We start from the raw sequence: 10,211 nt of genomic DNA on the forward strand, positions 1-10,211 counted from the left end.
TAATCTTGAGAGATTTGAAGTTTGATTTAAAAAAAAACGTTTTTTTTTAATTTTTTGAGAATTTGAAAATTTTGAAAATATTTGTTTTTTAACTTCCCGTAGGGTAAGTTATAGTAATCGCAAAAAATCGAAAATGAAAATTTTCATATATCTTTACGTTTCAGAGGTTTCTGAACATTTTGGCATACCTTAGAAAAAATGGATGTATGTGTGTGTGTGTGTGTGTACGGATACAAATTTTCGTCGACGATTTCGGGAACACGGTTCAACCGATTTCGATTATTCAAAAAACATTCGATTGCTGTTGATAAGGAGACGTGCTGATTAGATTTTGGCATAAACAGGCCTAGCCGTTCCGAAGATACGGGGCAAAAAGTGCCACAAAGGGTAACTCAGTTTTTAACAGAACGGAGCGTCCGATTTTAATAATATTAAAATATAATAATAACATTTTACTTGTATTTTCATGAAGGCAGGTCTAGCGGTTTCGGAGATCTAGTGAAAAAAGTAAAAAAAAAGCTATTTGGCGGTCACAAATGATCATTAGATATATGCACATCAAATTATCTGATGTTTTATAGAGATTTTAACAGCAAGTATCAATTTTTGATATTTCCTCTCTATGCAGTTAAAGGAGTACGATTGCTTTTAAAAAATGTTCAGAATTTCCAAAATATAATTCAATATAAAAAAATTTTTTTTTTAAAAAGGTAAATTTTTGTCAAAATTTTATAGTTTCTCAAAAATCTAATTTTTTCAAAGTAATTTTTTTCCAAAAATATTAATCTTTTTAAGAAAAAATAATTATTAGTACGGGAATTTCCAGCAATTTGCCTTAAGGCACGATGCCATGCGCAGCACTAGTTTTTTTTGAAAATTTCGAAATATTCTCAAACTTTTATAATTGTAATTTTTGTTTTTTTTTTATTTTGATATTTTTTGAAATTTTTCAAAATCAATTTTTTTTTTGAAAATTATGAAAAATTTCGAAAATTTGAATTTTTCGAAACTTTGAATTTTTTTGAAAATTTTCAAAATTACGAAATTTTTCGTAAAAGCATTTTTTGCACACCGTCTACTCAAGCAAAATGTTTTTGAATTAATATAATCGGATGATCAGTTCTCTCAAAAACTGCATAACCGTTTTGACACCCTTTGCGCTCCATACCTCCAAAACGGCAAAATTGCCTTTAGAAATATTGTTTTCACAATTTCTCTCATCATATAATTGTGTTTGAAGAACTACAAGTAATTAAAATTAACATAACATTAATTGACTGTATGTTTTTTTGACTATTTCGCTAGCGATACAGTCTCATTTGATTTATTATTTTCGCTATACAATCAAAGCAATCATACTCACGCGACACGACGACCAATCACAATCGACCCGTATAGAAATGATATCATCGAGAGCGAATGACGAATCATTGGCACTCGACACGAGCGTAACGCTCTTCCGTTGCATTTGTACAGATTTACTACTTTTTAGTCTCGCCTAAAGAACTAAACTAGTGGGGCGCATGGCATCGTGCCTTAAGGCAAATTGCTGGTACTTCTCGTACCAAATTTTTTTTTTTTTTTGAAAAAGATTAACATTTTTGAGACAGATTTACTCTGAAAAAATAGATTTTTGAGAAACTATAAATTTTTGACAAAAATTTACTTTTTTGTGAAAAAAAAGACTTTTTGAAGAAAAATTTATTTTGAAATATTTCGGAAATTCTGAACTTTTTTTCAAAGCAATCGTACTGCTTTTTAACCGCATAGAGACGAAGTATCGAAGCGCGTAAGCGCCACGTCGCCGTCTAACAGATAAGCATTGGTACGGAACCTATAAGAAGGTAAACAAAATTTATACTTATTGTGAAAATCTCTATAAAATATCTGATAATTTGATGTGCATATGTCTATTGTTCATTTTTGACCGCCAAATGGCTCATTTTTTTACTTTTTCGTCCATATCTCTGAAGTCGTTGCACCTTTCTTTCCAAAAATTTAAACAGTTCCTCATTTAGTTACAAATAAAATGTTTTTTGAATTATTCAAATAGGACGCTCCGTTCTCTTAAAAACTGAGTTACCGTTTTTGGCACTTTTTGCCCCATATCTTCGGAACGGCTAGACCTGCCTTCGCCAAAAACTAATCAGCACGTCTCCTTATCAATACGAATCGAATGTTTTTTTAATTATTCAAATCGCTTCATCCGTGTTCCCGAAATCGTCGACGAAAATTTGTATCCGAACACACACACATACATCCATTTTTTCTAAGGTATGCCAAAATGTTCAGAAGGTTTTGAAACGTCAAGATATATAAAAATTTTCATTTTCGATTTTTTTGCGATTACTATAATTTGCCCTATGGGAAGTTAACTAGTGGTAAGGCTAACCCGATGATATACATAGACAATCATTTATCATTAATTAATCATCATTACCACAATTATCACTAATTAAAACACTCTGAATAAATAAAGTTTATTTATTTACAAATTTATTTAAAATCAAAACAATAAATTTCATTTATAAATATCTAATTATGTATATTCATTTTAATTTTTAACTAAATTTCTTTTATATATTTTAATATAATGTAAATATAATTTGGTTTTATATTATATATATATATATATATATATATATATATATATATCATGCTTCTCCTTTATCAACGGCACATGCCCACATGAAGCATCAAACTCCTTTTATTTACACACTGTATATTGCATTTATGACAAGTAAAAGTCTTCTCGTACGTGTGTATCCTAAAATGATTAGCCATCTGACTTCTCTGAGGATAAATGGTTTTGCAAATAGTGCATTGCAATTGTTTGCTGAAACAATTGCCATCATTTGTAACCAGAACCTCTATACAATGATTTTGAGACATATGGGCCTTCAAAACCACTTTATTGAGGAAGGACTTTTGGCAAGGGGAGCACCCAAATGGTGTCGCCGTGGTGCGCGGGGTAGTTGGACGATTGGAATGCATTTGCAAGACGTGTTTGTGTAAGTCTTCTTTTTTCTTGTATGTTTTGGGGCACCTGGTGCACTTGTAAGCACTGGTTTGGATTATTCTGTTTATGATAGATTTGCGATCTGTTGGAAGCAGCTTTCGGTTTGTGTGTTGAGACATCATGTGTTTTATTAAAGTGTTGGCGTCCAGGAACGCTTCTTGGCAATGGTTGCACTTGAATCTTGAAAGGTCAACTTGTAAAGGATCGATGGAGTCACTGGCGTGTGATGATAGCATGTGCGCGTTTAATTGCAAGTGATCAGTGAAAGTGTTTGGGCAAAAATCGCATTGGTAATGTTCTTCGATGTCAAATACTGTAACAAGATTATCAACTTCAGGTTTAGTGTCAAGTGGAGGCTCAACAGGTGCATCAGGAAAAATGCCTGTGGTTTCTTCATTGTGTATCGTCATATGACTGGTTAAAGAGTTTACATTAAAAAATATTTGTTTACAAATGTAACACTCATATTGTGTATCAAACACTTCTGGCCTTTGGAATCCATGTGTCTTCATATGTCTGACAAAGACCTTCTCTTCACAAAATCTCTTCGGACAGAGATCACACCGTATCATCTTCCTCCCGCAATGCGGCCTCACATACAAAGTCTTATTGTTAAGTACAATAACCGGTTGTTTACATATTTGACACGTATGCATGACCCTTATTTTACAATTCAATATATTCCTCTTCAAACTAGACATGTTTTTGTGTTTATTCATATGTGCAATCAAAGTTCGGTTAGTAACCCCCATGAAACAAATCATGCACATGTTGCCTTCACTATTTAAATGAGATTGTAAATGCTCAATAAATTTATCAGAGTCTGAAAACAGTTTGTCGCAGTAATCGCAATATTTAGATTCGTAGAAGAAATCTACTTCATCTGACTCTTCCTCTTCCTCTTCATAAATTATTGGTTTGGGTGATGGGTTTTGTGGACATGGTTCAGGGTCATCCACGATTTCTATTGTCTCAGGCTCATCATCTGGGATGACTATTGTTTCATTATCATCTTCTATTTCAATCATTTCAACGGACTTGTTGTCCGGTTCTACTTCAGTGACTTCGTAATCCATTTCTTTATCTGTTGATGTCACAACACTATCGTTTAAACTGTATACGCTTTCAATTCGCAATTCACAAGTGGAAGAGACTACTGTTGTTTCAGGTTGATGTTGGGGAAGACTCTTGTGGGGGACAATGTGTTTTTTTAATTTTAATGTGACTTGATCTGTGTGTTGCCCCAGGACCATTGCTCGATATTGGGTGTAGTTTTCTGTATCTTCCTCTAACTGGAAAAGAATAAATATTATTAAAACAAGTAAATAACAAAACTAAGGGACCAATTCTGCCGCATAATAAGGCAAGGCATGTTACGCTCCAACTTCCATACATTATGATACTGAATACTGTCAAAATGTCATGTATTTGCTGTGCAATCAGGCCTTTTGCACATAAACTGCAACGTCACACGTATGTTATGAAGGTGGGTCAAAAGGACCCTGTTGTCTAAGATCGTTTTTTTGACATTTGTGCGGTTTCTGGGTTATGTTTTCTGAGAAATACACCTGACTGCACACCGACCACATGGCTTTGTCAATATTTAGTATGAAAAGTTCTTCATAACATAGCCTTGCCATAACATTGGTCTGTTATGCGGCAGAATCGGTCCCTAAGTATACTAGACATTTTGCCTTAAGGCATGCATTAATCAATATGAAATTTGAAACTCTTAAAATTGTGACGATAAACTAGTGGTGTATGGCATCGTGCCTTAAGGCAAATTGCTGGAACTTTCCGCACTGTAATGAAATATCCTAAGAATATTAAATGTTTCAAAATATATTATTATAAATACTTCATTCATTGTCCATGTTTTATAGACAAAATATAGGAGCTCATAAATTGGACGATGGCGTTCATATAAGTTTATATGTAAAGTTAATGAAGCGGAGTTAGAATGAAGGACCTCATCTCATATTTCTAAGAATAATGTAAACTGAATTGCAAAGTTAAAATTATTTATTTCAAGTATATAAGTGAGCTTTAGAATTAGCTAGGGTTAAAATTAAAATCCGAATTATTTTCGATATTAAAAATTTTTTTTTTCCCGAAAAGCAATTGTTTTTTGAATCATTTAAATCGGATGGTTCGAAAACTATCATTTTTTGCACATTTAGCTCCGTATCTCCAAAACGGCTGGATCTGCCCCTGCCAGAAACTAAATCACCACTTTTCCCCTACCATTAAGAATTGAATGTTTTTTGAATCATTCAAATCGGATGCTCCGTTTTTTTAAAAACTTAATTAGCACTAAATTTCCAATTAATGTCTTTCGAAAACATACTTATAATATCTGTAATTGTGTAAATTATGTAAATTATTTTGTTGAACACTCCATTTGTTGATCTATTTCGTGTTCTAAAAGTGCTTTTCTTTTTATTTAAGTGTGGGTGTCAACTGTAATCAGTAGCTATCAATATGTATCAACCAGTATTAGTATAGAAATTCAGACTACGAATTTTATTGTCATACTAAGTTTTATCAACATGTACAAAAAAAATCATTTTTACTAATCAATGTGATTCCCAACCAAAATTGTTTGGATGTGTGTTTATGTTTTGTGTGTCTACGATTTCGGGAGCACCGATCAACCGATTGGAATAGTTTAAAAAACTTTCGATTCCTATTGATAGCGAGATGTGCTGATTAGTTTTTGGTAAAGGCAGGTCCAGCCGTTACGGAGATACGGAGCAAAGAGTGCAGAAAATAGAAATCGAGTTTTTGAGAGAACGGAGCATCTGATTTGAGTGATCCAAAAAACATTCAATTTGTAATGATAGGGAGATGTGCTGATTAGTCTTTGGCAAAGGCAGGCCCAGCCGTTTCGGAGATACGAAGCGAAATGAGCTAAAAATGACAGTTTTTGAGAGAACTAAGCATCCGATGTGAATGATTCAAAAAACTTTCTGCTTGTGTTGACAAAACAAGTGCTTTTGGATAGATTTTTTTTAATTTCTAAAAAAAATTAAAAATATATACCTAGCATATATACGTTCTGTGTTTCGTATGTAGCTGATTACAGTTGACGTCCACACTTAAATAAGAAGAAAAAAAACCTTTAGAACACAAAATGGATAGAATAAAATGTGTTCAACAAATTAATTTACAAAATAAGAGTTATCATTTGGAAAACTAGTGCTAATTAGTAATTAATTTATGAAGAAACGTAAAATTTGACAAAAAAGTTGTACTATTTGGATAAAACTTTTATTATGATTCATTTCATAGCCTTAACTAAGATCCTGAAATATTATAGGCCTACGAAAAGTAATTTAACTATAAAAATTTATTAAAATTCAAGAATAACGACAATTTCAAAAATGTCTGAATTACAATTTGAATCATTTCATATAATTTACACAATTACAAATATTATAGGTAAGTTTTTTTTGCATAGTTTTATTGTCAATCAAAATAATAGGTAAGTTTGAAAAGCATTAATAGAAAAACTAGTGTTAATTAGTTTTTGGTAAAGATTGTATGAGCAGGTTTCTGTATAATTAATTTTGTGAAAAAAAAAGTTGGATAATTTTGATGAATTTTCAACATCTTAAAATATTATAGGCCTACAAAAAGTAATCTAACTATGGAATTCATCAAAGTTCAAGAATAATGACAATTGTAAGTGCCTAAATTTCAATTTGAATTATTTTGCATAAATACATAAACTGGGAAATTTTCACAACTTGTCTTAAGGCAAAATGCAACTTACACCCAGTTTAGTTCAGGAACTATCTTTAGCAATATCATTAATTTGTATTTATATTACAATATTACTTGATGTTAATAAATTAGCAGTAGTAATAATTATTGAAATTAAAAAAAAAAAAAAAAATTAATTTGTATATGATAAGAAATCACTATAATAGTTTACAAGTGATTTGTAAATATACCGATTAGTTGGCACAAACTACTGCTGATAATTCTGCTTCACATTCATATTTTTTCAATTTTGGTGTCAAACATAAAATGAGCAAATTTGATTTTCTGATGAAAATACAAACGTCCCCTTCGGGTAGTTAATATTATAAATTTCAATTATCTATCACGATTATTTATCTACTTACATTGAAATGATCTTCACAGACATACGAAGAAGGTGTAAGTTTCTTTCCTACAATTTTGCACCATCGTTGTCTCACTTCTATATTTGGTGGAGCCCGGAAGAACATTTTCCTAGGAGCATCTTGTGTTGTGCTTTCGCACATCGGCATGCAACATGACTTCATATTTGATTTCTTAGAATCATCCATTGGTAATAGTTGGACTAGCAGGTGGACTGGATTGTTTTGGTATTAAATATTTACATCGTTGATTATTAGTTAGGCATTATATTATGTGTAACTAATTTTGAAGAATATAAAGTTGCCTTTACTAATTTATAATCAAGACATCAAGTTTTTATTTCTATTTCCATTATTAATAAAACATTTTATTTTTATATCACATTTACCTTGTAATATTTATACCACTTATTATCTTTTTTATTTCCTATTATAAATTTATTTATATATTTTTCAGAAATATTTATAAAATATTTTCGTGACTTTGACAGGTAAGAAAAACAAACATGGCGATCAGTATTGTTAGATCCCTGTCACACACGGGGAGAATAGTTTAGGTCGTTGGCACCATAGATAACTAGTTGGTATTGGTATTTTGCCTTGAGGCAAGTTACATGAAACTTCTTGATATGTGTAAATAATCGACTTATTTAATAAAAACAATTAATTTATGAGTGATTTAAAGTATTCCGAATAGATTTATAACACATAATTGAAAACGAACAAACTCGTTAACTTGGAGTATTTTCTAAAAGCAAATTTTCATAAATCAATAATTTTTATAGTTGAACCAGTTTTCAAAGAACATTAATGGTTTAGTATGTTTATTAAGACCAAGTACTCTATCGTTAAACCAAGTAAATGGTCTAATTTTAATTTTAACAAACGTCAAAAAAGCTACTCATTTTCTCAAACTTTCATGAATTTTTAAAATTAAACTACTAAACGTAAGGCCGTAATATTTCAGTAAGTTCTATAAGACCATGCTATATATCGTCAAAAAAAGTTCCATTAAAATCGGCTTCAATTTTTTTTTCAACAGTTAATTACAAGAAAACGGCTCGGTAGATTTTTACCTAAAACTAATCAGTATCATTCCCAACTAATATCTATAGATATAATTTAATAGCTTAAATGTGGACGAAAAGTTTAACACTTTTTTCAAATTACAAAGAGAGAGATTTGAGATATTTCAAATGGCTTTTAAATCTCTGAAATCTGTTCAGACGTTTTTGAGAAAACGTCGATCAAATGTCTAATTTTGACAAATGCCAAAAAAGCGATACTAATTTCTGCAAACCTTGTAGAATTTTTAAAATTAAACGACTTGTAGGGCCGTAATATTTCAGTATGATCTAAAAGACTATGATATCTGCCGTCAAAAAAATAATAATAAAAATCAACGAAAAAATTTTTTTTAACACCTTATTACAAGAAAACGGCCCGGCCGATCTCTACCAAAAACTAATCAGCACGGTTTTTGAATTTTCAAAATCGATTCAGAATTGCGGGCTAAAACGTAGACGAAAAATTTTTCACTTTTCTGCAATTTATAAAGAAACAGCTTGGCTGATCGTCGCACAAATATTCCTCGACAAGCAATAGTCATCATCGAGATACATCGAATGGCTTTTAAATTTTTGAAATCAGTCCAGTCGTTTTTGAGAAAACGTCGATTTACGGCAAAAAATCTGTTCAGACACAACACACAACATACTTTTTCCAAATTTGGTCTCATTCAATTCAGAATGGCTTGAAACGTCGGGAAAACATAAAATTAGCGAATCGGATTTTTCGACGAAAACATAAACTTCTCCTTCGGGATGTTAATAAATTAAATAGTAGAAATATGTAAGAATTGACTTAATCAATCGAAATTGAAGTTAAGATATTTAGATGAAATTAGTCAACCGTTTGTTTTAAAAATAAAGTTGTTATTATATTATATTGTTACGATATGCTTACAATAATCAAATCAACTTTTGAAAGATGTTTCATTTATTCCACTTTTTTTCAAGAGAGTTAAATATATCACAATTGCTAATATATTGATATTATTATATAATATTTATAAAACTCGTGTTCCCTTTATTAATTCAAGAATTTTACAACAAATTCGTTCGCTCTTGTTTCATATGTTATGAATTTTGCTCTGGACTATTTTGAAAAAAAAAATCATCAAATTTTACACATATTTGTGTTTATTTATTATCTCAATAAATATAAATATGAATAAATAAGTAATAAATAAAGTAAATGTGAGATAATAAATTTAATGCCTTTCCAAAAATTTCGTCAGTTCTTCATTTTGTCAAATACAAAATGTTTTTTGAATCATTCAAATCGGACGCGGGGTTCTCTTAAAACCTGAATTACCATTTTTGGCACTTTTGCCCCGTATCTTCGAAAAGGCTCGACTTACCTTGTGCAAAAACTGAGCAGCACGTCTCCTTATTATTTGGAATCGCAATCGCAATTCATATTGGTTGATCCGTGTTCTCGAAATTGTTGACGAAAAATTGTATCGGTACATACATTCTCACGTACGCGCACATACACACGCACACATAAATATATCAATTTTTTTCTAAGGTATGCCATAATATTCAGAAATCAAGATATGTACAAATTTTATTATTTTTTTTTTTTTGCGATTACTATAACTTACCCCTTATGATTATTAATCTATGACTTACCCTATGGAAAGTACGCCCCCCAATTTCATACTTAATGACTTAATGACTTTCTTTCTAAAGTTAATGATTTATATGATATGTATTATAGGTAGTTGTTATGAATAATTAGCATCATATCCTCATCTGATTATTTTAACATCCCGAAGGAGAAGTTTATGTTTTCATCAAAAAATCCGAATCGCTAATTTTATGTTTTCTTGGCGTTTCAAGTCATTCTGAATTGAATGAGACCAAATTTGGAAAAAGTATGTATGTGTGTGTGTGAACAGATTTTTTTGCCGTAAATCGACGTTTGCTCAAAAACGCCTGAACCGATTTCAGATATTTAAAAAGCATTTGATGTATCTCGATGAAGATTATCGTTTCTCA

General features: G+C 30.9%; 1 protein-coding gene across 2 annotated transcripts; it reads right to left on the minus strand.

Annotated features, from left to right (window-relative positions):
* Positions 1–2,667: 2,667 nt before the first annotated feature.
* LOC113363229 (zinc finger protein Xfin-like) lies at positions 2,668–7,564 on the minus strand. Of its 2 annotated transcripts, XM_026605716.1 has the most exons (3): positions 7,536–7,564; positions 7,150–7,361; positions 2,668–4,311 (listed from the first exon to the last, which is right to left on the minus strand). In XM_026605716.1, exons 2-3 carry the CDS (start codon positions 7,333–7,335, stop codon positions 2,671–2,673), a joined length of 1,827 nt encoding a protein of 608 aa, XP_026461501.1. In that variant the 5' UTR covers positions 7,336–7,361; positions 7,536–7,564; the 3' UTR covers positions 2,668–2,670. The 2 variants fall into 2 exon arrangements, with proteins under 2 accessions (XP_026461501.1, XP_026461500.1); XM_026605715.1 differs by lacking the exon at positions 7,536–7,564 and having other exon boundaries at positions 7,150–7,486.
* Between the last annotated feature and the right edge of the window lie 2,647 nt (positions 7,565–10,211).

The sequence above is a fragment of the Ctenocephalides felis genome, unplaced genomic scaffold (assembly GCF_003426905.1).
Source record: "Ctenocephalides felis isolate EL2017-DRISC unplaced genomic scaffold, ASM342690v1 CF-g0.4_SCAFFOLD_00845, whole genome shotgun sequence".
NCBI lineage: Eukaryota > Metazoa > Arthropoda > Insecta > Siphonaptera > Pulicidae > Ctenocephalides > Ctenocephalides felis.

Excerpts from the sequence above, each read along its gene's own strand:
- LOC113363229 (XM_026605716.1), bottom strand. The coding sequence starts at position 7,335 with ATGGATGATTCTAAGAAATCAAATATGAAGTCATGTTGCATGCCGATG. Across the intron at positions 4,312-7,149 it reads TCTGTGAAGATCATTTCAAT|TTAGAGGAAGATACAGAAAA; the intron begins GTAAGTAGATAA and ends ATTCTTTTCCAG.